Source organism: Lytechinus pictus, chromosome 11 (genome assembly GCF_037042905.1).
Source record: "Lytechinus pictus isolate F3 Inbred chromosome 11, Lp3.0, whole genome shotgun sequence".
NCBI lineage: Eukaryota > Metazoa > Echinodermata > Echinoidea > Temnopleuroida > Toxopneustidae > Lytechinus > Lytechinus pictus.
In genome coordinates this window covers 2092112-2119829 of record NC_087255.1, presented here as the reverse complement: position 1 = coordinate 2119829, position 27718 = coordinate 2092112, and the positions used below count along the sequence as shown (strand labels likewise).

The 27718-nt window shown below is 36.3% G+C and overlaps 1 protein-coding gene across 2 annotated transcripts; it reads right to left on the bottom strand.

Annotated features, from left to right (window-relative positions):
• Positions 1–994: 994 nt before the first annotated feature.
• LOC129270692 (zinc-regulated GTPase metalloprotein activator 1-like) lies at positions 995–24785 on the bottom strand. 2 transcript variants are annotated; one of them, XM_064106484.1, is made up of 12 exons: positions 24664–24785; positions 23061–23147; positions 22469–22565; positions 20824–20915; positions 19500–19559; positions 17543–17627; positions 16041–16127; positions 13718–13762; positions 10593–10649; positions 9279–9414; positions 2772–2837; positions 995–1107 (listed from the first exon to the last, which is right to left on the bottom strand). In XM_064106484.1, the coding sequence occupies exons 1-12, from the start codon at positions 24779–24781 to the stop codon at positions 1075–1077; spliced, it is 963 nt and encodes a 320-aa protein (XP_063962554.1). In that variant the 5' UTR covers positions 24782–24785; the 3' UTR covers positions 995–1074. The 2 variants fall into 2 exon arrangements, with proteins under 2 accessions (XP_063962554.1, XP_063962553.1); XM_064106483.1 differs by lacking the exon at positions 995–1107 and having other exon boundaries at positions 1569–2837.
• Positions 24786–27718: the final 2933 nt, after the last annotated feature.

Sequence of the window (27718 nt, the reverse complement as noted above, 5' to 3'; positions counted from 1 at the left end):
TGAAAACAAAAATTTGAGTAGAGAAAAACAAAAACATTAAATATCGAATAAACATAAATGATAACAAAATGAATGCATCCAACACAAATGAATTCTACTTTGAAAGATGAGTATCCTCTTGACATAAATGGTCAAAGTTCAAAGAAAGAGAGAGATAAAAGGGGACAGATGAGGAGAGAAGGGGGAACATATTAAAATCAAATAGACTGTGAATAACTAATTAAGCAATGTCTTTGTGATATTTCTCTGCTTATATGTGATTTTCACTGACTAATTTATTTTGAGCCAATCAGATGCAAGGATTTCAGTGGCTTATAACAGAAGTCAGTAAAAATGACTGACTGCTAGTATTTGTTTTCTGAAATACTCCCAAGGTCTTTGAGGAAAGCCTAATTCTTGCCCCTCTCTTTAATAATTATTTCGCCCAATCCCTTCACATTCCCCCTCCTCCAACTACCCCTTCCCCTCCCCTTCCTCCGCCCCACCCTATCCTTCTGTCCCCCAGTGACGATTGAGGCATCATTAGCTACGAGTATTGTAACATCTGTTACAAATGGGCACGACTTGTTTGAGTAACCTCCCGCTTTCTCCCTGCCGCGCTTTCAACACCTGAGCACGGCCCGTCCCGGGATTTCACAGTGTGCGGTCTAAGTATGCTGCATCACATTCCGTCCCTGCAATTCAACAATGTCCCCCCCTCTCCAACTTTCTTTCCCATCTATACAGCAGTCGTTGACTGAACATGTATAACACGTACTTTAAAGGTCTCACATTAAAGACAACACAAGTTTCTCTTTAAACAGATCTGCTACATACTTGTATATCATAATCAATTACTTAAACACTTTTTGCCTCACCTGAAAAAAGGGATACACATATACACATGTACATACACTCTTTGTTCTAAGATATGAACGGTGTACTGACTTTAATAGCTTTCAGCAGTTGAGTTTCATTGGATCCATTGTTATCATTTGTGAGACAGGGCCTTAGACTGTCTTTGTGTAAAGATGACATGGACAGACACTTATTTCTTTGAGGGACGGCATTTCTTCTATTGCATCTATCCACCAATTACTGGAATGCGGCTAACAATGACCAAGCTTGCTGATTGGTTGAAAACAATTTTGGCAAAACAATGATTAGTACATTCCTACCAGGTGAGCCGGGATTCTCAAAGTTTATTGCCAATTTGATGAGCTCGGATGAAGAGGTCATCTCATCAAACTTGCTAATATTTATTTATCTATCTTGAAAATAAGAATAATGTCTATTTGGCCCTGTCAAAATTCAGCTCAATGCACTATTACTATTTGTATTTCCTGAAGGGAAAATATTGAAGGATTTTTATCGCGGGATCTACGGCAAGAGAAGAAAACCCTCTTGTTTATTTGTAATAGATGGTAGTGCTCAATCTAATGAATTTGGCATTGATGTGGTATTTTGCTTCAAAGGAGATAGACTAGATGGTGTAAATATTCATAACTGAGCGGAAGATGACTGAAATGCCTACGTATGTCTTTTCTTTATGTCATGTTTTTTAATCTATTCTTGTTATTTCTTTTCTTATCAATTCAATAATTTAAGAAGATGAAGGCTTGAAGCGGTTATCATAAGAAGATAAACAACACTAAATTGTCAAGAAGATAGCAAATGGCATGCATGACAACCCACTGACCCATGTAGAGCTAGTACAACTGAACTACAAGGTATGCACACTCAAACCAGGCAGACCAAGTCAAGCATACTTTAAACAATTTTCCTAAAATGAACAATCAAGAACTTTTTCACAATAAAATGTGATTTGTACACTTGTCCAAACGGTCTACAATTAATGTGTCTATTGAGCAAACTTTGTATACAATTTTTCTTTTCAATAGGAAGTAGATCTATTTCACACTTGGTAAATTTTCCTATTCTTGCAATGAATTGTGTATTCATAATAACTAATCTCTATGAACCCCCCTCCCCCTCCAATCAAACTCATGAAGCGGTACATTCATGATCATTAAAGTTCATGTGTGTTGGGAGAAGATATCCATAAGTTCAACTTAAGTTTGTTGCTAAAAAACTTGCTATCCACTACAACCATTACAACCAATGAGACTCAATTTGAGCATACAAATATCTATGACCTGGGCTCTGCAACCTAAAGGTTTGGGATGAATTGCAAATATGAAAGAACCACACTGATTGGTTTCCGGTCAGTATTTCAAAGAGAGTGCGCATACAACAATGATCTTGATTGGTCATTGGTATTTACATGTATTGATTGCAAGCCTTTGTCTTACAGAGCCCTGATCATTGATTGTTACCTCAGTAATGTCCAATCAGGTCATATTGTCCATAAATGTGGATAGCCGAAGATTTCTGGGTAAATTGTCTAGAATATCAAATCTTATCAAATCTAAACTTTTAAGATCAAAAGTTGAATCATTACAGGTTGAATGTTTGTGTGTACTTCAGCATTCCAAGAGTGTACTGATATCATTCAATTCCATGCCCATTATAGTAAAAAAAAAAATGTAAAAAAATAAACGCAGCAATCAAGAAAACATGATTATTCAATTCATAAAGCCCCATTGTTATAATCATTAAATTCCATCCAGATTCTACATCTAAGTTAAATATACCCAGTGTTTCCATTTAAATCAAGCCACTTACAAGTACTCTATTGTTTTGTTGAAAGAGGTCCATATAGATCTAGATCAGTGATATCATAAATGCCATCAAACGGCATGAAAAAGATAAAAAGAAATTGATTTCATTACCTTTAACCTCATGACATCCATAGGATTCCCCTCTTGGTTGCATAACGATTTATCCCATAAGAGACCCTAAAAAAGATCAAAATTCATAGAGATTTTCCTTGAAACCAATAATGATTTCTTTCATGATATGTTATGTGACGGATGATTTAAAAGCTGACATACATTATGAATATACTATGTGCATTGCAATTTCATATTATATTTCTGAAAAGAGCGTTATGGGCAAAATATCAAATCCATCAAATTTATCAAATCTAACTTTTTGTATCTGAACTCTTTATTCTTAAGATAGATAGATAGATAGATAAATGGTTTATTAATAAAAATCAATACATCATCGCGGCTAAGGCCGAATTGCGATATATTCACAAGGTAATAAATACACAAAAAATATTCAAACAATAACACAGATAATTACAAAATAAATAATACGGATAAAGTATGGTATTGAAAATTACTTGTGTTGTGAGAGAGAAATGGGAAGGAGGAGAGGCAGATAGAGAGAGAGAGGGGGGTGGATAGGGATAGAGAGAGAGAGGGGGGAGTGAAGGGTAGGAGTGGAGCAGAGAGTCAGAAGGTGAAAACATGAAGTTGTAAGGCTGCGAAATTTTACGTAAGAATAAACAAAGAAGAATTTGAAAGTAAAATATTATCCTCAACACATATTGGTATAGTGGTCCAGATTATCATTTACCGGTATATAGTTCTTGTACATCAGAGAAAAGCAGTAGTATTTACAATTCAAACTTTCAAAAAAAGAGAGGAAGAGAGATGGATAAAAAAGAGAGGGAGAAATATGGATAGAGAAAGACAAACAACAGGAAGAAAGGAGCTGCAAGGAAGGAAAAGGAATACAACATAGAGATCATACGAGTCCATCAATTAGTAAGTACATTGTAAAATTTAAGAGATTATGGATTTATATCCTCACATGATATGCGCAAGAAAAGTTACCTTTCAAAATTTGTTCAATTCTTGTGTAATACAATAATACCTGATTTTCAAAGATCATATATTTTTAAATGATATTTGATTATATACAAATTGGCTAATTCTATAAGCATGTCAAACAGAATATTTATGTCATCTACAATACTAAAAAACATAATGATTGTATACAAATGGTGAAAATAACTGACTAATGTTCATAATTGCGAGTAGAAATAGAGTACATATTATACAAATAGTGTGACATACTAATGATTAAAAATTTAAAAAAAAATCAATTGACTGATAAGAGCAGCAGACAGAGAAATACCATACTATAGATGTGGGTTGATTATTAAGTCATGATTGAGAATTCAGGAGGTCGATCAAGTATGGGATGGGACTGTTCCGAAATCTATTAGTTCTACATTTTAATTGTTCTCTTGTGTTTGATTTGCGCAAAGTTCTGGTGTTCTTAGGAGGGGGTATAAGATAGGATACCCTCTCATTTGAAATCAGTCTTTCGGCAAAAGTCAAACACAGTGCCTTTCTTCTGTCTGCAAGAGAGGGGAGGTCCAATACATTGAGAGCAGAATCATATGACTGGAAATTGGGTCCCAAGATTATTTTGAGGGATCTTTTCTGCACCCTCTCTAGACGACTCACTTGTTGTTTAGTTAGTCCTCCATTCCACACTGGGCTAGCGTACTCTAATAGGGGTCTGAGGAAGCCCATGTAGATAGTACAAAGGTCCTCAGTTGGCAATCCGTGTCCTTTTAGGATCCTAATAATATGTATCCTTCCATTGGCACGTTTTATCATGAAGTCGACATGATCATTCCACTTCAAATCACTACGAATATGAACTCCCAGTAATTTGACAGACACAGATTGCTTCAATGGCTGGCCGTGTATTGCTAGTAACGCTGGTTCGGGTGGCTTTTTCATAAAGCACACCTGCATACTTTCACATTTGGCAGGATTTAGAGACATTCCATTAGATGTGGACCATTCAGCAAAATTGTGCAGTGTCCTTTCCAAGACATCTGGTTGATCTCCTGCAAATCTTGTATCAACCACGGTCACATCATCAACATATTTCCAATATGCATTATCACTGTCATGTAGGGCATTATTGATAACGATTAGGAACACAATGGGTCCAAGTTTAGTTCCTTGAGGTACTCCTGCATTAAGGGTCACCCACTCTGACTTAACACCCCTGTACCGAACACACTGAGTCCGTTCTGCAAGAAAATCGGCTATCCAGCGGATCAGTGTAGGTTTGATACCAAGTGAGATCATCTTTTGAATGGCAATCGTGTGATTTATGCGGTCAAAAGCCTTGCGGAAGTCTGTCATCACAAGAGTAGACACTGCTTTACCCTTTTCTGCATGATGGAAGAGGTAGTGCAGCATATCTACTAAACAGTGTGTCGTTGATAACCCCTTTATATTACCAAATTGCTTACTGTCGAGTTCCTTTTCAATTGCTTGCATCAGCCATCTCGACACAAAACCTTCAAACACCTTAGCGAAGGTGTCAGTCAAGGAGATTGGACGGAGCTTGTCGATAGTAGCAGGGGATGTTTTAGGTACAGGGACAACTACAGCTCTCTTCCACAGCTTCGGAACGGCACCTTCAGCGAGTGAGGTATTGAAGATGTGGGCCAAGGGGGTACTGAGTTCACACGAAAATTCTCTGATGATCCGAGAAGGCATCATGTCGGGGCCAACAGCTTTACCAATCTTCACCTTCTTCAGCTGCTGGAAGACATGCCAAGGTTGGATGCTAGGTGGTGGAGAGGGATCAGGTAAGTATGCAGGTAGGTTCCCAACATTCAATGCCGGAACATCTTGAGACACAGACCTGAAGAAGTCATTGATCCTGTTCGCTATTGCGGGGATGTCATCCTTATCGACACCAGGAACAGTGATAAAGGTATTACTATTCTTCATATTAGTCATGATTTTGATTTCTTTATACCACTCCGCGGGATTTGCTTTCTTATGCTTCCTGACACGATCGTTGTAATACTCATGTTTTGCTTTTCGTATTTCCCTTTTGACACAATTTGCAAGCTTCCTTGCCATTTCCCGATTATTATCATTGAATGCAGCTTGTCTGTCCTTAATCAAGGATTTAATGTGAGGGGTAATCCATTTCTTGTCACGACAGTGCATTCTAATGGTCTTCGTTGGTAAGAAATTGTCAATTTGGGAATTCAATATGGTGTAGAAAGATTCAGTCTGTTCATCTGATGAAGCCTCAGTGATCACTGAACTCCAGTCATACTTAGTGATCCAGGACCCAAAACGTCTCATGTCGGAATCTCTCAGTGGCCTTGTTGTTCGTTTCAAAGTAGAATTCTTTAAACGAGTAGGGGCAACCGGTGACCAGATTACTGTATTGTGATCACTTGCTCCCAAAGGACAGCATATCAGTGGCCGATGGTAAAGATCAGAGAAGTTAGTCACAATTTTGTCTAGGATCCGATTCTCTCTTGTCGGCGAATCGACGACCTGTTTGAAATTGGTATTAGCAAGCAGGGTTGTTAGATCAAGTTGATTAAAGTCCCCCATGATTGCAATACCGACGTCTGGATGCTGACCCATGATCTGATCCATGGTGTCCTGCAGATGATCTATCAGCATGTCTGTAAGCAGGCTGTCGGGCGGATGGTACACTACTGCTACAACCACATGTGATATTTCTCTCGGAAGCCGATCCGGTCGCATTCTAACCCAGAGAACTTCTAGCTGCGTAGGAACTTCAACTTTCATCTCCACTGGGTTGAATGCGTCCCGTACATAGAGTGCCACACCACCACCTTGTCTGAGTAGACGCGACTTTGTGAACAGATTATAGTCAGTCATTGCTACAAGGTGTGTTGGCATATCAGATCTGAACCAAGTTTCTGTTACAGCTGCAACATCGATTTTCCTTTCTCTCAGAATGATTTCCATTTCATCTAATTTGTTGTTGAGGGATCTTGCATTGCAAAGTAAAACAGATGGAAGGTTCATACGTCTGTGGTGGCTATTTTGTCCATGATAGCTCTTTGTAATATTTACACTCACAAGATTGGCATGATTTGGCATTTTCCTTAGTTCAGAGGGATGCTGATCTCGCACACGCCTCACGACTTCAATTTCTGAATAATTCCTCACCTCAAGACTTCTATCAGGAGGAACCGTTATGTGGCGAAGGTTGTTCATATTTGGTCCAGTTTGTCCAGGCATTGGTATCCGTTTGTTGACACATGGTGTAATTAAAATTTGTATCTTCCTTTGTTTTCTCCTTCCACCTCTCTTTGTCCTCTTCTGATAAAAAGGGCGAGATGGACAGATACCAAGTGCAGTAATATTCTTCCATGTCCGTTCTGTAATACTTCCTTTCTTTCCGGTCTTCCAAATTGGGTTGCATCTCAAAAGGAAGGATCGGTCATACACTATCCGTTTAATTTCTCCATTCAACAGGCTGCCACTATTTGAAGAATAATAATTACCATAGTTGGTTGGTCCTGGGTTTGGATTCACATCTCCAGACACCAATAGTTGAGACTGAAATGTTGCACTAGAATTAGCATAGTAGGCTATCCTTGTATGTAGATATCTGCCTCCTTTCAAACCAATACAAGGTAGTACAAGGTGTCTAGATAATGGTCCTGGTAGTACATGAAGAGGTGTACTTGGGCTTTTAACATTCCCAGCATGATACATAGATAGGTTGGCAATGAGTACAATAGTGATGAGCTTCACTGGATCCATTGTTCACTCTCCACTCAATTCAAGCTAACAATAGGTTATTGTATCCCTGCGATGGTCAAGCATGAATGTGTAGTGCAATGGAGTAATGGCTATAAAGAAGAAGATTCATGGCAGAGATACAAAACTTCAAATCTAAGTTCTGTTCAAAATAGCACGAAATATCAACCCAGATTTGTCCTCCAGCATCCATGTAACTACGAAGATACTTTGGTGACTTCTAATCTAAATAGAAGCGGGTAGTGCTACACAAAAAATGACAAAATACAGGAGCATAATGAAGTATCAGCCTGCTAGGCGATCAGATTTGCTTAACTTGAATTTATGTACATAGGTAATGTTAACATCAGAAATGTCTGAGGTACAAATTTTGATAGGAAGCTTTTGTTTGTTATTGTTCTTCTTTGTACAAAACAACTTTTCAAACATAAAATGGAGATAAATGTTGGAAGGGCCTTGAGTTAGGTTGTCAAGAGAGGGCAGCAAACTTTATTTATTTTCACACAGAATCAATGAAAGAAAATGATATCATGGTCCCTTTCATTTTGAAACATTTGATTGCAGGAGTAACATGCAATTATATATAATCCATAACGAATCCCAATGATTCATATTTAAAAGAAATACCTCGACAATGCAAAGCATACTAAAATCAAATGTAGATACTGACTACCGTCAAAAAATTTGAAAATAATCCTTTTTCACAAAGATTACTGTTTCAGTCAAAAACATGGAGAATTTATTAGAATCATGACTGCTGTTTGATATTGAAAAATGTAGCTTAACAATGAATCTGAAAAGGTTAAAGATACGTTTTATTTACATGAATGTCAAGAAGCACATCTCACAGTCATTTGATTTAACCTTTATAGTCGAATCACCTTTCGGTCGATATTTCAACTGTCGTGACAATCTAATACTTTAGTCAGTGTAAACATGATCCAATTAAATGACCACCCAAGTGTTTATAATTATATGTACGAATAGAAATTATGTGCTGAATGATTCTGATAAGAATTAAATGTTTGCTGAGAAATGAACAATATGAGCATGAAATTCCTGCCGCAGAGCTGCCAAGTTGTATTTTGCATTTTCAGTATTCTTATCCCCCAAAATCAGTATTTTGACAAAAAAATCAGTATTTTTACCGTGTGAGATAAATATTTTGTATTTTTCCCAAAAAAAAGTGTATTTCATAATAAAATGCTTGGCACACTCGCCCATCACGGCGCTCAAGCTGCATGCAAGCTAAAATGTGCACTGCTCTTGCAGATGAAAAAAAAAAAACATTGAAACTTGTGTATATCTCACCCTGGTTTTTACAAAATGATTAAAAAAAAAAACAAGTTACCTGAAATTACATTGATCTAATAACCATATTTGTGTACGTTTTATGAAATAGAGACATATAGAGATGATTTTTCTCAATAAATTTCGATTTTGTAAAAAAGAAAAAAATAATAAAATTGTTTTTGTTTTTGTTTTTTTAATATACAAAAAACATATTTTTTAAAGAAAAAACGAACTGCCGTATTTTGGTTGCAAAAACGTACTAAATACGGAAAAATCGTACTACTTGGCAGCGCAAAGTTGAGCTTATCAGTGTTGGCAATCATCAGTTTCCTCCCTTTTCATCTTTGATTTCATTGTTTCCCAAATTTGTTTTACATGAACTATATAAACATGAACTATCTTGATCCATGATGATATGGTAATAATTGACCCTTATCTTGGAGACTTTTCATAACATTGTTTAAAGCCACTTCATGCACTTTGAGTTTAGCCTTTACCCAAGCATCATCATACACTCACCTGTAAGAAGTCTTCCAGTTTGGACGATTGCACACTACCTTTGACCTGGAATGTTACCGTGGTTACGCCTGGATCCAGATGACCTTTGGCATTGGGTTCAGAATTCAGACCTTTCTTTTCCAGCAGTTGGTATCCACTAGACAATCAGAGAACAAAAATTATAACTTATTCTTAATTATTTCATTTCATTGTGACATCCTTTTTTCTGAAAGGCCAACAATTACTTGCACCAGCATGGAGAAAGAAAAGGAAAAGGTTGAACACCAGTCAGCAATACCAAAGGTTATTTTGGACTATGAGTGTTGATGAATTTGTAATTTTGTCGAGACTTTGGATAATTCTTCTCTGTTGGTATTATTGGTAGTAGACTCACATAATAATATTCTCGATTCAAATTGTATTCTCTAACCTTCTATTAATATGTCACTTCTTACAAATTTGGTATCGGCTACTTAAATCATATTGTTATCCAATTACAATTCATTTAGAAAACAAATCTTCAGTCAAGATCACCTAGAGGGGGTTCATTTCAGCCATGAAATGCAAAAATGGATCAACAATCACTTTGATAACCTGATTGCGGAAATTAAGTTATAATCAGAACATTGCATGCTTTAAAATCCATATTAAGTGCCTCACAAATGTTAGATTCATTATTGAATCAACCTGTCAACATTTTTAACTCTGCATGCAAGAGTTCACTCATGAGACAATATCAAATACAGGACTGTGAATTAGGAACTACGCAGCGATACACCTGTACTAAATGCCCTTCATCCTTCTACAATTAGATTTGAAGAAAAAAGAATATTATGGTTGAGAACTTGAGACATGCCCCATCATAGTCAGTCTTCAGAGATAATTGGTTGTAATGTCATGAAGAAAATATCCAAATTGATACATTACAGGCATCAGTGTAAAAGATATGCAGCTTTGTAACACCAAGGATGTACCATTTTCTGTTTATGCACTATTGTACAATTTACCATGTATGTGATAAGATTATTTGTGATTTGCCACTCCATCAAATTTCCAGTTAGATTAATTATTCCCTCTTTATCTAGGTATATCCACTCAATCCAACGCAATCCTATTTGGTTAGATGATTTTTTAAGGACCAAATGGTGATTGAAAAATAAGAGAACTTGGAAGAATGAAACCAAACAGGTGGCCCATAACACAGGGCTTAGTGATTGATTGTATTATTGATTTGTTCATTTGATTGTACATGTATATAATAATCAATGCATCAATCATAAGCTCATTTCTACAATCAATCATTATGGTTTGTATCATGTGGACTAGAAGACAAACCTGACTTCACCCTGAGCATCATAAGCATGTAAGTCCAAGATCAGGTCCAGGTCTATCCTGCAAATTGGATCCAGAGAGAGAGAAAGAGAACAAATACTTTGATATTATCATCTTGAAGCTAATTAATTTGATTATTACTGGATAAAACAATGAATTTGAATCATTAACACATTATGCAATAGCTTTCATTCTAATGGCTGCTCAGGGCCCTGTCCATGGAGGATTAGTCTATTGTTACTGAAGGTGCTGAGCATTGTCCAAGCACCCCCAGTAACAATAGTATAATCCTCCGTGGACAGGTGCATGTGGCTGCTTCCCATTTTATTCATTTCAGTTGGTGAGGGATCTTGGGGTGACAATTGACAAGAACCTTACATTTCAACAGCATGTTACAAATATTTGTAAGTCTGCCTCTTTTGGTATTTTTAAGATTGGAAAAATGAGGAAGCTACTCGACCAACCCACAACTGCTATACTTACCTATCCTTTTTATCTTCCCACCTTGATTACTGCAATTCTGCTCATTCTGGTATCCCATTCTCACAATTACGCCAGCTCCAAAGAATTAAAAATACTGCTGCAAGGCTTGTTGCTCTTTCAAGAAAATCTGAACATGTTAGTACCTATTCTGAAATCACTTCATTGGCTTCCAATACGCAAGCGCATCATTTTCAAAGTTCTTATGAAATATAAAATAATCAATGGCCTAGCTCCTGAATATCTCTCTAACCTCATCTCTCTCCACTCTTCTAGCTGACTCAGACCACTTCGTTCTTCATCAACCTTGCAGCTAACTTTAGGACCACGTACATTACCAGTTATGGTGATCGAGCCTTCTCTGTTCTGGCTCCAATCCAGTGGAATAAATTACTGGCTGATATCCATAATGCCAACTCCCTTCATCAATTTAAGACCTTGCTAAAGACCCACCTTTTCAATGTCTAGATATCAGTTGTGGGTTGGTCTATACAGAGGTGCACATCTTAGTTATGTTTCGTTTCTTTGAATTTTTTTTTAATTCATTAAGACAACTATTTATTTTCCCCAGTAATTTAATTGACAGGCAGAAATGTCTGTATTAAGCAGTCTACAAATGTTATAATTATCATTATTCATTTTTTTATTATCGTTGCTTGGCTGGCATAGGGGTGATAGGATTCACATGTACCTTCCTCTTGGTCAGGCAGAAGGAATTCAACACTTGTGCATGATGTAGACTATCACAAAACGTGCACTTGAGCTACAGCCACATACATGTAGGATGGGATTGAAAATCATGTGCAACTACCGCTCTTCTGCCAGCTAGAGTCTATGATGTATCTATCGCTCCATTTATACCCATATTCTTGGAAATCAAAAGTTATAGGCTCATTGGAGGAATGTTCATTTTAAAAATTAAAAAATAAGAAAATTTTCATGTTTACAATTCCTAAAAAGAATTAATCCATTGGGGACTGAATGATTTTAGTATAACACATGTGTTTGTGTGTTTCTGATAAATCTGATGACGGCAAAGGGTTGGGATTTTTAAAGATTTACTTCTTGTCTATTTTGCACATTATGTACTGTATATATTTACCATTATAATTCGTTTGTATTTTAATTAACAGGGCCTAATTGCAAACCAGCTTTTTATCTTTATTAATGTTTTTATCGTGTATAGCTGAATTGGTTACCCTGTACAACGATGTAAAATTAATAAATAAATAAAAAATAGACTCCAGCACGCATATCGTCAGTGATCTTACGAACCGGCTAAAACCTAATTATCGGTCAAATTTTCGATTTTTTTTTTTTTTGCATATTCTGAAAGCCTGTGATTCACTCTATTGATTTGCCAAATTTTTATTATTTAAAAAATAAGGGCATATTTAATTTTGACGAACTGGCTCAAACCAATCTTTGTGTGCTATTAGTCTCTGGAATGGCACGCACGGGTCAAAGACCCAACCTAGATGCTGCGTGTATGTGGTTTGCGCAGGGTTTGTGCCTCTGAATGATTTTACGAACTGGCTCAAATCCCCTGTTTTTGGTAAAAATTGGAAGCTTCTGAAATGCATACATGGGCTTTATTTCAAATATTGAAGGAATGAATACGAATTGCGGACGAAATTTTGTATATTACAAAAAATAGAGTATATGCTTTGAATTGGTAAAAATAATTGATTTGGGTTCTTTCAAAGCGCGAAGATATGAAGGCCTGAAAAATATCCAAACTTTCAACGCGATTATCTCGAAATCATGTTTTGGAGACCAGCCGAGGTTTGAACCAGTTTGTAAAATTACTGACGATAGATGCAGGCTCAGTCTCCAACGGATTAAAGCGCATCTTCAGGAGTAGAACACTGATTAACTAGGTAGGTGGCTTGTATAAATAGCACTATTGATTCGATAACAATTGAGAGCTGCACCTACTGTACACATCCTGCTTTTCTGTAGTCTTAGCAATAGTGAGGGGATTAATTTGTAGATCTAAGGATAACACCATGTAAGAACAAGTCATAAAATGAGTGTTTGGTTAGGAGGCACTGTGGGGGTGTTTTAAGAACAATTCACTGACTTTTAAAGAAGGAATACCAAACATCCTTTGAAGATTATGGGGAACTTTTTTTACATTTGTTACCTGGAACTAAATTTCGCTATTGTTCACAACACGAACAAAAAGCAGGATATACTTAACACCCCCCTTCCAATTCCAAAATCAATAGATCTTTTTGATACTGCCCTTCAGCATGGGAGTCAATGCAGAGGATTATCCTCTGTTCATGGGGGGACTTCTATTGATGTGCCCCCCCCCCTCCTAAATATACAAAAGATAATCCTCTGCTCTGAAGCCTATGTCCTGTTGTTGTTCTTCTTCTTCTGGAAACAGTACAGTCCACCGTCTGGTGTATTGTCGTACTGGTGAAGTGCAGCGTGCAAGTGTATGTACATTATCCGATAAAAATTGCTTACAGCGTGCAAGTAAAAACAACCACCGTTATTAACGGAGCTGGTTCTATTGTACCTCTCGTTTAAAGATGTGTAGAGAGGTACAATTAACTGTGCTGTTGGGGAGGGAGTTCCAAAGTGTTTGATCATACAGAGTCATTTACAGAATACTCATCAATGTAATGACTACTAACCTAGACCTTTGTGTTTCTTGTAACCTTGCAATGCTGTTTATATGCCTGGAGATGAAAAAAATATATATCAAATATAAAGTTAAGACAATGTTCTAATAAATTATTGTACATGTAAAGTTTGATTCAAGTTGATAGGTTCCTTTGGTGAGTGTCCCTCTTTCTCTTCAAGTCATATCATTTGACTTTGACAATCATGCTGTTCTACAACCCTCAGCTCTCTTTTTTTCCTTCAATTTCTTCACTCCTCTGTCTTGGTAAGACTATCTGCAGAATATCCATCCACAGATTACCCAGTATCACTCTTCTTCCCTTCTTCCTCCGATCCCTCCACCTTTTTATTCCTACAGGGAATAATTTTCCTGGTATCTCAGCACAATTTGCTCCACATTTTTGAAAGACAAGACTTTTGTATAGCATATTTTTACATAGGACTGTACATTACTTAGTTGAAAGCTTTTCTCTTATGACGAAGGATGCTATTCAAATTTGTAAAGCAAAATTATTCGCTGCCCTATCAAAGCCTTATTTTCTTCACATTATAATGTGACCGGTATGAGCTTCAACTGTACCGGTAACATTCTCCTTTGCACTGCAGCTCTGCTAAGGAATTAAAAAGTACCAACCTTATATAGCTCTTTAACTGTTTAAAGAGTGTTCATTTGACATATAAAAAACCTTTGTGTCTCACTCTAATTGTCCATATAAGTGTTTGCTTGTAAAATTGAGAATGGTCCAGTATGTGTGGATTTTGATCAATAAATTTTGAAACTTGAAACTTATAAGAAAAGCTGTGGGCTTTGTGTAGTGTAGTAAGGGAAAGGTAGGGGCTTTAGGGGAGTTTGGCAAGGGTGATGATGGGCAGTGGCTAGAAACAATAGATGGATTACTGTCATGAATAGCGGATACTGTGTAACAATAAAACATCTTGGTAAAGGAAATAATCTGTTGTCTCACAGATGCTGCAAATAAAACCTCTTCTAGGACTTGACTATTGTGTTTGAGCCACAACCAAATTCACCACTAATCTACGCTGTAATCTACAACCATTCTCCAACTTATTCACTACCATAACACATAAAGGATAGCTGGATCACAACAAAAGCATGGAAGGGTTATGTGACATCAATACCTGTACTTTTTTTGCTTACTAGACAACACAAAGCCCACAGATTTTTGAAATCCAAAAGAACAATTTTTAAACAGATAAACGACTGAGGATAAGATTGATAGTAATTCCTACTGTAAAAGTGGAAATTTTCGCAGATTTCGCGGCAAGTTCGGCGAGCGCGAATATATGAGCATCTATTTTTATGCAAGTTTTGAGCGGCGGTTCAATTGCGTGTATCGTTTTGGCAAAGAGATTGCACAATTTGACCTATAGAGGGCGGCATTTAAGCAAGCAAGCTTGAGCTCCAAAATCATATGAATCGCAAGAATTTGTTTCAAAGCAATGCGATCATATTTTTAACAGTCGCAGATCTGTATTTAAATTATGATTTTGGTTGAAATATAAATTGCTTTTGCTGTTTGATTGGTGAGTGTTTAGATCTGTTTAGTTTTTAAGAAGACGTTCGGTCGATCGCCCATGTTTGATTGATCCCATGCACTTTGAATAGCCGCAATCCCCCGGTCCTTACCCGGTGCTCGGCCGTCCATACCAGGCCAGCAGCGCCTCCGTTTTGCCTTCCCCGATGTCCGCTCCGCAAAGAAAAGTTGCGCTAAATGTCACAAAAGCTCATGATTGGATCAAAACAATGCTGAATTATGCCGCTTTAGAGCTAGAATTATGATCAGAAAATACAATTTTGTTGCTGAAATGTTAATCAAAACCATTCACAGATGGGCAAAAAGGAAGTGACTTTGTTATTATGGAGTGTGCAGCGCAAATTCAAGAACCCGCGAATATGTTTTGAAGCCACCAAGCGCGAAAATAACAGCGTTTACAGTATTTGCTAACTCTGTATCTCAGGAAATGTGGCTTACTCATATCTTGGCACCAGATCAGTAATCAAAATCACTAGATATAACATCAGTTAAAAGCAAATTTTAACATCAAGAAGTAAAGGGATTTTTCTTGCAGCAATGGAAAATCAGTATGAGAACATGTTATTTGTGTTGCGCAATAAATGCACATAAATAGCGCCTTTATTGTGACATCACTCATGGCCGTTAACTTGTGTCATTACTTGGAAATTATTTGTATGTCACATAAATGATACATAGTACTTCAAAAAGTGCACTCAAGTCGCTTTATGAGAAAAAAAATCACATATCATGGTGTCCTTCTTAATCAAAGATAACCGTGTCTCCAGGAAAATCCTACCTTATAGTATCCCTAACTTGTGTCAATTCTTGAGTATTAACAAGGTCTGTCTTATTAAGGATTACCAGATCAGCAAGGGCTATTTGTCTGGAGAGATGAAAAGAGAGAAAGCATGGTCATTTAAAAAAATACAACAATCCTGAATAGACAGTGGTGCAGTTTATTAAAAGACCCATATTATGAAGTCAGTTTTAATATTGTGGTTTAAGTATGGATAGCCAATTGTGACATACCTAACTAACAGTAGAGACATAATATTTCAGCTCACTTGAATCTCAAATCATTCTCAATTGTCTAGAAAGTATATATAAGATAGCAGTCTTCACTATCAAAGAATCAGGAAAGAGCACAGTCAGCATGAGAAACATGCAGAATAATCAAAATTTTGACACTTTTGGCTTCCCATGATTTTAGCATAGAGTTAGACCATGGTCTGACTTCAGAATACGGGCTGAAGTGTTCAAGTTTTACCATGATTTAGATATTTAATTGTGAAGTCAGGTGATCAAATATTACATTTAATAAAGTTTGTTTCTCAGGGCTTGCCGAATATTATAGTGTCGTCTACATTCAACACTCAGCAAGAAGGAATCCATTCTGTGGTGGGGTTCACTAACTTCTGAGCACAACAGTATATCGCAAATGGTATGGCACGTCTTAGTATTTCAAATTTTTGAGCAAAATCACTTTTTTATCACAGTAATAAATAATACAATATTTCTTGTGTCAAAATCCCAGCTATCTCTACAAAAATGAAGCCCCTAACACCATGTCAAAGGAAAGAAAATTTTGGACAAAGTGTCATGTCACTTTTTTATCTGCTAATCTATTTTTAGAATGAATAAGGGACTGATTACTCAGCAGCAATAAGGTTGTTAGTGTACAAACCCATTCCCAATCAGTAAGTGATGTTACAAAATATGTTATAAATGTAACTTGATTTTCATGAAATGGAGGTGAGCTATATCATTTGAAAGTGACAGTACTCCACTAGCAGACCTGCAGCCTTTTTTATTCTCGCAAATTTTGATGATGCAGGAGTTAAAGGTAAATACCAAGGGGATGACATTAGTTAATTTGGAAAGTAAATTTAAAGCACTATCTATCCTATATCTAGAAATAAATCTACAACAAAAAATACAAAACATACATATCATAACAAATTTCTTTCTTTCTTTCTATCACAACACTTCAAATTCATATCAATTTATCAATATAATACAAAAATTTCAGCAGAATGTAATTATTTTTATTTAGATACATATCTGAATAATCTATTTCTAAAAGGTGCTAAATCCATTTTCTATTAGTTCAGAAAAAAAATTATTCACATTTCTGATGTGGTGAATATGGGATAATGATTTCAGAAGGTGATTTTCATGATTCTTTCAAAATTCAGGATAATACTCTGATTCAAAGACAAACAGTGAAGTGAAGTGATGTACATGCTAACAGTAACAACTCTATTTTGATCAAAAGTTTTGACAATCATACTGACTTACCTGACAGCCTCATTGAGAATGCCCTCTGGCTTCTCTTCTTTTATATGCTGAAGACCAAACTTGGCATCAATGACAGTAATAATACCTGAATAACAAAAGAACAAGATAAAGGTCTATCCCATGAAAATGTTTATTACCAAAGATAGATTAAAAGCAGTATAGCTCAATCAGTATTATTGCCTATTAACCCTATTTCGCATAAGATCTCAACAAGCATGGTTTGAATCCTGCTTATATGCGGAAAGACATCTTACAAAATACCGGTAATCTGATACTATATATATAGCATGCCTCAATGCTTTATTCAGTTTAGATGTGAATGCAGATTGGAAACACTTTGCTTTATTATTGGAAAGTATTCAAATGTTTGTCATGTTTACAGGAGGATAGGAGCGCCTTGAGCACCTAACAAGGTGGATATGTGCGCAATATAAATACCCTATATTATTATTATTATTATTACAGCCTATGCATATTAAAACCAATACAATCATTTGTAAAAAAAATATATATATATTGTTCAACCTGTCAGTCCCTGGAAAAATTATGCAGAATGTCAAGTCAATCTTCAAATGTGGGCATCAACGGAAAGACAAGAGCGAGATCATCCAAAAATGAAATCACATGTATGCACTAAATTGCTAAAACTGATTTTATGAGTTTTGATTGGTCTAACACTTTAAAAACTTCATTTAAGCTGTTTAAAATCACACCTACATGTATAGCTCCATCAAATAAAGGGTTGTGATTCAAAGCAGTCTCAATTCTCTTCTGTTCGGATCAATGTACATTCTCAAAATCTTATCAAAATAATGACCAAAATAGACAAATAAAGTTAACTAATAAAATAAGTGCACCCATCACAAGCTGTGCTTTCTGAGTTGCTACCCCCATTGTTTTGTTCAAGATAAAAACATGTATTGATGCTTTTATCATTGGAAATAAATGTACTTCATTCAAGTACAAAACTTAATTTTTTCATATATTCTCTTGGTCATTTCTTTGTATCTCTGTTAAATCATTCACGAGGTAAAACATTTGCTTCAGAAGCTTCTTCTTAAATCAGGATAATTCCATTCAAAGTTAATTTCCACTGAACAAACATAGATGTTTTGAAAACAAGATATACATGAATACAAATTTTTACATGACTGTGTTATTGGGTTTGTAAACGATAAACACATTAGTCCACATACACGTTTGGTTCAACAACATTGAATTCTATACTGCTATAATTTGCAAATGAAAAGCAAGTGGCATGTATAATACCATACTTGAAATTTTAATATTTTTACAATATTGTGGTCATCTTCCAGGTAAAAGTATGAACACCAATCCTACAAATGAATATGGCAAATTAACCATTAAAGGTATTGTTTAACTTTGTGAGAAGCCGATTTAAAAAATTCTCAAACCAAGATGAAACATGTGTACAGGTGCATGTATTAGAACTAATAAACCCTGAAAAAACAACCATTATTGAGAATGAAAAGCTAAAACTACAAGGCAAACCCCGATTTTGTAAATAGGCGTCTTATAGACGCCTAAATAGTACACATAAGTGTATGGGATGAAATTAAGATGGTGTTTTCGGTCACTTTATATTTCAATTTTTGAAGCACTAAATAATTATTTTCGAAAGCAATTTTTTCTGGGCTTCATTTTTGTAACATATCACAGACACAGGTGACAAGTGTGACCTTCTAGCTCAGATTTTTTTAAAGTCAAACCAATGTTAACCAATCACTTTAAGCTCTCGCAATGAAGTCTTTAGAAGTGACAAACACAATTGACTTTTTTACAGCAAAGGTCATACATGTATTAGTATGTATAGACCATAAGGAGACCACCCAAATCCTATAGCCAATCGATTAATATGCTATTCAAATATCTATGTCTCTACATTTCAGGTAATTCATATAGAAGGGTTACATCTTTAAAAATCTACGTCATTTACCATCTAGATATATCTCACTCCCAAGTTCATCATCCAGCCAAAATATTGAAGCAATGGGACCTGATGGAAAGGGAAGAAAAAAGGAAAATTAAATAAGCATTTGAAAATTCTCTACAGTATGAGTAATATCTTGCTTGTGAAATCTAGTAGAATGATGTTGTTTTTTTTGTTTTTTTTTAGATCAAATGCATTAATTTATCAACCCTACATGTATCTTAACTGGGCTATTTCAGACCAACATGTACTGGGGGGAGGGGGTCAATTTGCCCCCCCCCCTCAGACCTCGGCCGTTGATTGCGCAACCGCCGCAAATATTTGCATACGCGTAGAACCGGATGTAAACTACAAGACTGTATAGTAAAATTTTCAAAAAATTAATTGCTTATAATTTTTTATTAATCAATTACGCAAATAAGAGTGTGAAATTTGCCCTACAATGTAATTTTGGTTTCTTGTGTATGTTTTTGCCTTTAAATCACTTTTTATAGCTAGTAGAAAGCTTATTTTGGTGAACGTATAAATTTTTACATTGCTAACGAAAGTCTACAAAGAATTGCTGAAAAAATAAATAATTTCCTATTTATCTTATTGTTTTTAGCTTTTTATTGTTTTATTTCGATAAACTTTGTTGGGGACACTTTTGTGATCATAAATAAAATAAAATAAATCCACCTCAACCAACAAAAGTAAAAATAATCATACATTTATGATTTTTGGTTGAAAAACACAATTTGCATTGACTTTGTACAGGTAATCACATTTTGGGGCAATTTTGGGACCCACATGCGCTTACAAAATATTAGATAATTTCAGAACCGCATACGGTACCCAGGCATCGCAAAAACTTTGGCCAAAACTTTGTCTGGGACACTTTTGTGATCATAAATAAAATAAAATAAATCCATCTCAACCAACAAAAGTAAAAATAATCATACATTTATGATTTTTAGTTGAAAAGCACAATTTGCATTAACTTTGTATTGGTAATCACATTTTTGGGACCCACATGCGCTTACAAAATATTAGGTAATTTCAGAACTGCATACAGAACCCAGGCATAGCAAATTTGGTCTCAAAAGATGTGCAAGACTTGGAAGTAAAAAGACAGCGCGGTCAAAAGAATTTGCGCAGCGGCGTAGCAGCAAAATTTGTCAAGGGGGGGTCAATTTGACCCCCCCCCCTTTTAATAAGGGTTAAACACTTTCAGTTTTGAAAATAGATGTATTCTCCACTATGCCTGATCTATATCAGCTTTGTAGAGCACCAATAGAATGTTTATTGTCTAGAAGTAGAATCAATTAGATCAAAATGTTTAAATGTATACCTGGATCTGCTAGACCAGTGGTTTCAAGAAGAATGTAGTCAAACTTTCCTCTTTTCTTCATTAGATTCTCTATGGCATGTACTCCATTGTCCCTGAAAAAAATAATGAACACATGGACAAAAATAAATATTATCAAAATATGAGGTACGAAAATGGCAATACTCATCACCCCTCCCCCCCCAAAAAAAAAATGGCTATACAAACAAAACATTTTAGTTGTAGAAGAGATTCATCTGGATGGTTTGAAGACATGTTAAAAGATTTGTTTGTTACAATCAAGGATTTTTTCCTTATTATCTCATGTCAGAGCAGAAACATTTATATCTATATCCCTGTATGTCCTTAAGAGCCTTGGCCATATCAATAATTATATATTTATTAGTCTGAAAGTATCATTTAAAACTAAATCCAATATTGAAGACAACCTTTATTATAGCTACACCTTCTTCACAATAACAAACTTTGGATCTTTGCATCCAAACTCAAAATGGCTCGGATCCACAAACCCCGGGAAGGGAGGGGGGTGTCCCGGGGGGGGGGGGGGGGGGGGGCACTCGACCAAAAAAGTAGTAGGTATGTGCCGCGGGCGAGACAAAAAATGGGGGCCTTGGAGCGGGCTTATTGTAAAAAGGAGGGTCCTCGGAATGGGCTTCGGAACTACACATTTTTGTGAAAACGGGGGTCCTTGGAACGGGTCGCCTGCATGTGAGTGCGTATTCATCCCTATGGAACGGGCATACGTGCAGCTAGCCCCTTTGGGTGCGCTGGCGCAGAGGCGATGGTCGGAAAGCGCTCTGCGGCCACTTTTCACCAAAATTGCGGCTCATTGTAGCAGATCAATACGGCCGGAACGGCGTAACGGAAAATATGCGAAGCTTTGGAGCGGATTTCTTTCTTCTTTTTTTATCGATAAGAAAATGCTATGCTTTGGAGCGGCGTTCTTTGTTCTTTTTCTCAATAAGACAAAAATGCTATGCCTTGGAACGGAAATTTGAGTGTAAAAATGGGGGTCCCCTCCATGGCACATACCCACTATGCATTATATACTGAGTGCCCCCCCCCCCCCCCCCCCGGGGGGTGTATTCTTTGATTAGATTATTTTATTGACATCAACATCTACAAACACAGCAATCAAATTTTATACTATTACAAGCATCAAGGTACAAGTAAAATTCGAAGAAAATAGAATTCCAAAACATGTTCATATAGAGATAAGACTTATAAATCAATTCAATGAAAATAACTGGGGTGGTATTCTGAGATCCATTTTATCTCAGATAAAATAAAAATATGACCGCCCCTGGTCATTTTCTACTTACCTTTCTCTGCAAGAGAGAGATTCAAAAATATAATTTAAAAACATGAAAAAGAAGGTATAGAAGGGACAGGAACCCCCACCCCTTTATCTATCAGAGGATTCCCCAGCAATCATGACATACAAAACAAAATAAAAAAAGTAAGGATGCAGAGTGCAGAAGGACAATCATCCCCTAATGAATTTTTGAAGTGGTTAGATAAAAAAAAAAGAGGAGAACAAGGGGAAGAAGAAAAAAAAGAGTCAATTGAAAGAATAAATGACATCGCCTTTAGGGTTATTTCCCCCTCCCCCGACTAATGACGCCCGTGTACAAACTAATCAACTTACTTGACAGAACAGCATAGGCAACCATTACGTAATTCAAGCCATTCTTCATACAGCTCCCCTGATTGTCCAATTGACATAGACTGCTCAACTGCACTGCCTAATTATTTAGAAGATAGACACAACAGCATATGAATATTAATGTAAAAATATAATGAATGATCTACAGTCCATCAATATTTTAGTCACAATTTGGTTCAATCATTTCAGTTTCAGTCTGGAATGAATACTCCCTAGGGAATTTAGATGATGTTCATACTGTATATGTGAAAGAATGACTGATTGAATCCGATGCCCAGGTAATAATAGATCGGTAAGCACTTTGGTATGATGTATGTATTAACTAACCAGATAATTAGATTTTTTACTTTTTGGATACTGTATATCTCAGATGCTATGGATTCTCTTGAATCACTTATCACTGCGTGTACTAGAATTAGACTTTTAAAAAATATGATTTTTTTTTCCTTTTGTTAGCAAATTCTTCATAACTATAAACAGGGCAGTGTAATCAAATTCACATTTTTATTGTTTATATTTTCTATAATAAGTTATCAAACAAATAATAGATAATCAAATCAGAAGAAAAATCTACCTGCTCCAAATTCATTGAGTATGACTGCAATCTTTTTCTCATGCTGTTCAGTGAGAATATAATTTAATAGAGTAGTCTTCCCAGCACCTGTGTGACGACACAATATGAAAAGAAAATAAAAGTTATTTCATATTTGATGGAAGTATATTTCGATTCCTCCAAAATGCATTTATGAGCATTGAATAAAGGCATTACAAATTGAAAAGCTCTTGAATGCATGGAGTGAAAATAAGGATAACATTCATAATATCTTATGTGAAATACTTTTTCTGAGATGAATGCCCTTATCGTCAAAGATGTGACCGACCAGTTCAATAAGTGACAAAGCAAGGTTCTTTGCAATATAAAGCCCAGATAACAATTTCGGTGTCAAGAACCCAAATTATAACATTTTCTTATCATTAAAAAAACATCTTTACCTAGCTACTATCAAATAAAAACAAGCTAAAAATAAACCTTTTTATCAATACTTTTTTCTGAGTGCTGAGAATTTCAACAGTTACTGCATGCTATGAACACCTTACATTTAACATTACCTCTACTTCATTCACTATTTAATAAGGTGCAGTGTATGGTTTATATGATAACAATTTTTTAAATGTTCTATTATTTCAATGTTTATGATCTACTCTTCCAGATTGTGTAAAGAAACAATCAGAATTTTAACTTGTTCCGTGCTTTTGGTTTGGAAGTCACTAAATGCAATGGTCCATTCAGTCCGGTTTAACTTAGGCCATGATCTAACTCTGTGTTCAAATAATAGCAAGCCAACAATTTCAAAATTGCATTTATATTGTATGTACGTTTCCTATCTTTACTTGGCTCTTTCCTCATGTTTTAATGTTTTAACACTAACCAGGCCATGCTTTTTGGGGGTGTCATATGACAAGGGGGGGGGGGGTTGAATCACCTCCCCCCCTTGAGATTTTAGCTGCCAATCATGCGAACGGCATGAAACAACTACAAACGAAAAAAATTCTGGTTTGAAAATGAATTTCTTATGCATTTTATTGTTTTATGAATTTTGTTCAATTTTTCAACATTTTGTTTTTGTCTTTTCACCAAATTTATAGAAGACCCTTTTCGAAGCATAATTATGCTAAAATCAAATAATTTCAGCAGATGAAAGTAAAAATAATCATATATTTATGAATAAGATGAGAAAACTCAATTTACATTGACTTTGTACACGGTATAACGTTTTGGAGCAATTTTGGGTCTGACAAGCACTTATGTCATGTTGCGTAATTATTCAACCGCATACCCAGGCATCATTTAAAATTTTAAACTTCGAAGTAAAAAGTAAGCAAGTGGCGCGGTCGAAAAATTTCGCGCAGCAGAATGGTCGTGAAAAATGTTGAGGGGGGTGTATCAACCCCCCCCCCCCCCGGTGGTTTTAGGGTCAATGATGAAGAGAACTGTTTCAGTAATTAATATTCCCAGCCAATTATGAATGACTTGAGTGTCAAATAAACTGACAAAATGAACTTGTACTGTTGATGGTAGATGTCATGATTGGCTATCCATATCTAAACAACAACCTTTACCAAAGTTTGAATTAAACCCCGAGTACAGAATACGGACCAATGTATTCTAGACCTACCAAGGAACCCTGTGATGATGGTAACTGGGATCTTGTAAGCTGGTTCATCACTGACCTCTGACCTCACAGGAACAGGGATAAGATCCGGGCACTCGTCATCGGAGCTAACGTCAGACATACTCCCTGATAATGTAAAATCAAGATACAATATATTGGTTCAAATAGGATCAATGAACAATTCACATGAAATAGATTTTTCACAAAATGCCAGCATTTTATAAAATTAATAGTATTGACAATAAGAAATGGTTTAAGATATAACAACTCACTATCAGTACCATTTTGACATTTTTGGTATTAAATGATACCCCAAGTCTGAGAAGTGCCCTTGTGTTTGTGCACACAGATATCTGCAACGTTCTAATAAAGATATAGGGATCAACAAACAATGCATATTAACTTTCTTTTTCAATCAACAGACAGGCTAATAATAAGTCTTTTCCCTTAACAATCATTGTCAATTCCCCTTTTTTTATAGTCCTGGATTAAAGACTACCACTCATCTTTATCTTTAATACCTCTGTCACACCAACACACAAGGTTATCAACATCAACTCGAACTCCAAAAGATAAAAAAATTGAGAGTTTGAAACCTCAGCTTATGGGAAAGCCAGGTTGAGCTTCGTTAAAAAGGAAGAACGATGAAGCTGAAGATGAGTGGTGACAAAGACAGTAAAAGTGAAGGACGTCTTCCTCTTCCTCATGGCATAGCCATAGAAGGCAGGCAGCACTTTGAGATTTCTTTATATTCAGGAGTCTCATGGAAGGGATTAGACCGATAAATTTCTATGTCTATTTCTGTCAGGGATATGCTCCGCTGAGACTTCATCTGGCTCCGCGGCATCCCCTCCGTCACTAGACTGGTGACAGCCATTGGGCTCGTAGTGGTGGAGCTCACCAACACCTTAAAGGTATTGTTTAACTTTGTGAGCAGCCGATTTAAAAAATTCTCAAACCAAGATGAAACATGTTTACAAGTGCATGTATTAGAACTAATAAACCCTGAATCTCCTTCTTTCAGAATTCAAAACAAAATGGCCGATCGAGACCGAGGCTATATAGCACTAGCGCATATAGACTTTGTCAAATTCGCGCATGCGCCCTACACTCTCGGTACCGGTCTCGAACGGCCATTTTGCTATGAATTCTGAAAGAAGGAGAGCTACCGCGACAGAACTTTTCGTTTTTTGAGATTCCAGTCTGTGCCTCGATGTCAGGAAGCTGCCACTTGTTAGACCTTCATCCATATAATCGTGGTAAGTGCTTAATTTCTGTTTTAACTACTTATTCTTAAAATTATTTAGACCATACTTCACGCTACTACCGTGGGTATGGCGAATTACACGTAGCTCCCTGGGTTAGGACGCTGGGTGCGCAGAGGCGATGGTTCAAGGTCGGACAGCACCCTGCAGGCCACTTTTAACCCAAAATGCAGCTCATTGTAGTGGATTAATGCGGCCGGAAAAGAGTAATGAAAAATATGCGAAGCTTTGCATTTCGGCTTTGCCTTTGGAATGGATTTCTTTCATCTTTTTTCTCGATATTGGAATGGCTTTCTTTGTTCTTTTGGCATTATCCTGCCTGGCTTATGTCACCAGTCCATTCACTGCCATTTATTTCGTCAGTGCTGGTGACTTCTTTCCACTCCCATTGACTTTGTACACAACGAATGCACACACACCAACACACAAGAGAAGAAGAGAGGTGACTAACGACAAGACGTTAATTTCATATCGATAGGCCATGTACATGATGTAGCCTTTGTAGACCGTTCTCCTCAGACTCAATAAGATAAAAATGCTAATTTGCTATGCCTATGCCATGCGTTGACGTTGTGCCTTGGAACAGAAATTTGAGTGTAAAAATGGGGGTCCTCTCCGCGGCACATACCCACCACACATTATATACTGAGTATCGATCTATACTGAGAGACCTCAAAACAACCCCCCGTGAGCTCTCTCCATAAAGGCATAACAAGACCTAGACCAAAAGCTTCAGTCTCTGTATTTTGCCTTTTGGTTGTTCCGCTGAACTACGTTGGCTCCACTCACCAATACATAGACTGAAGAGCTTGGAGGCCCGTACGTACAGCCAACGTATAATAAGTGAACTAACGTTTTATAGATCGCGATTTAAAACTGTTTTTTAAGCGAAATTTACAGTTTCATGTTTTCCATTATCAGGGAAATATAAGTAATTGCGTACCTTGGACCGGAGTTGTTGATAAAAATCCTATGGATGATCGAGAAATCTTTCATCTAAGACATTTTCACCTGAGCTGACGGTTTTTCTTGCAAGTTGCCATCTTGAATGACGTCATTATTCGATATATCGAATGTCGTCTGCAACCTGTGATTGTAGCGGTTTAGCTCGCATGTGGAGCAGATCGCATAATAATTAAAATCGAAAGCAATATCGATATCACATTCGTAAATTGTCGATGCACTCTCCGTTCGTTTATAATTTTGGCTGCTATTTTGGGAGTGATTCTGGTGTCCAAGACGCAAGAAAACATCGGTAAAGTACCATTTTCATACCTTTTGATATATTTCTTTGACATTAATTAATTGATTATAAATTGATATCTTGTAGCCTAGTTGATAAATCTCTAGATAGGGTGTCTGGAGAAAAAAATTATTTTTCTTATTTCAAGAAAATATCACATTTTCTTTGTGAATTTGAAGAGAAATGACCTTCAGACTGACAGAAATGTAACATTTTTGAAAAAAATCAAATTATTGGCTGCAAAAAAGAAGAATGAAATTGGGTAAATTTTCAGCATTTCTCTGCCATAGACTGTGTAGTTAAGAAATGGACACACACAAATCCAAATTTTTAGCTTCCGAGAGCTGTTATAAATTTATTATTAATGCCAAAAACTTGTCCATAAAGAGTCCAATAGGATTTTTTATGCTCTATCTGATGGTATGATTTTTATAAAGATTTGGAAACCACATCACAATGAAAAATTGCGACAAAGTGAAAAAAATTGTGCAAAACAGAAATTTCATTTTCCCATAGAAAACGCATGGAGAAATGGCAATTTCAACACACA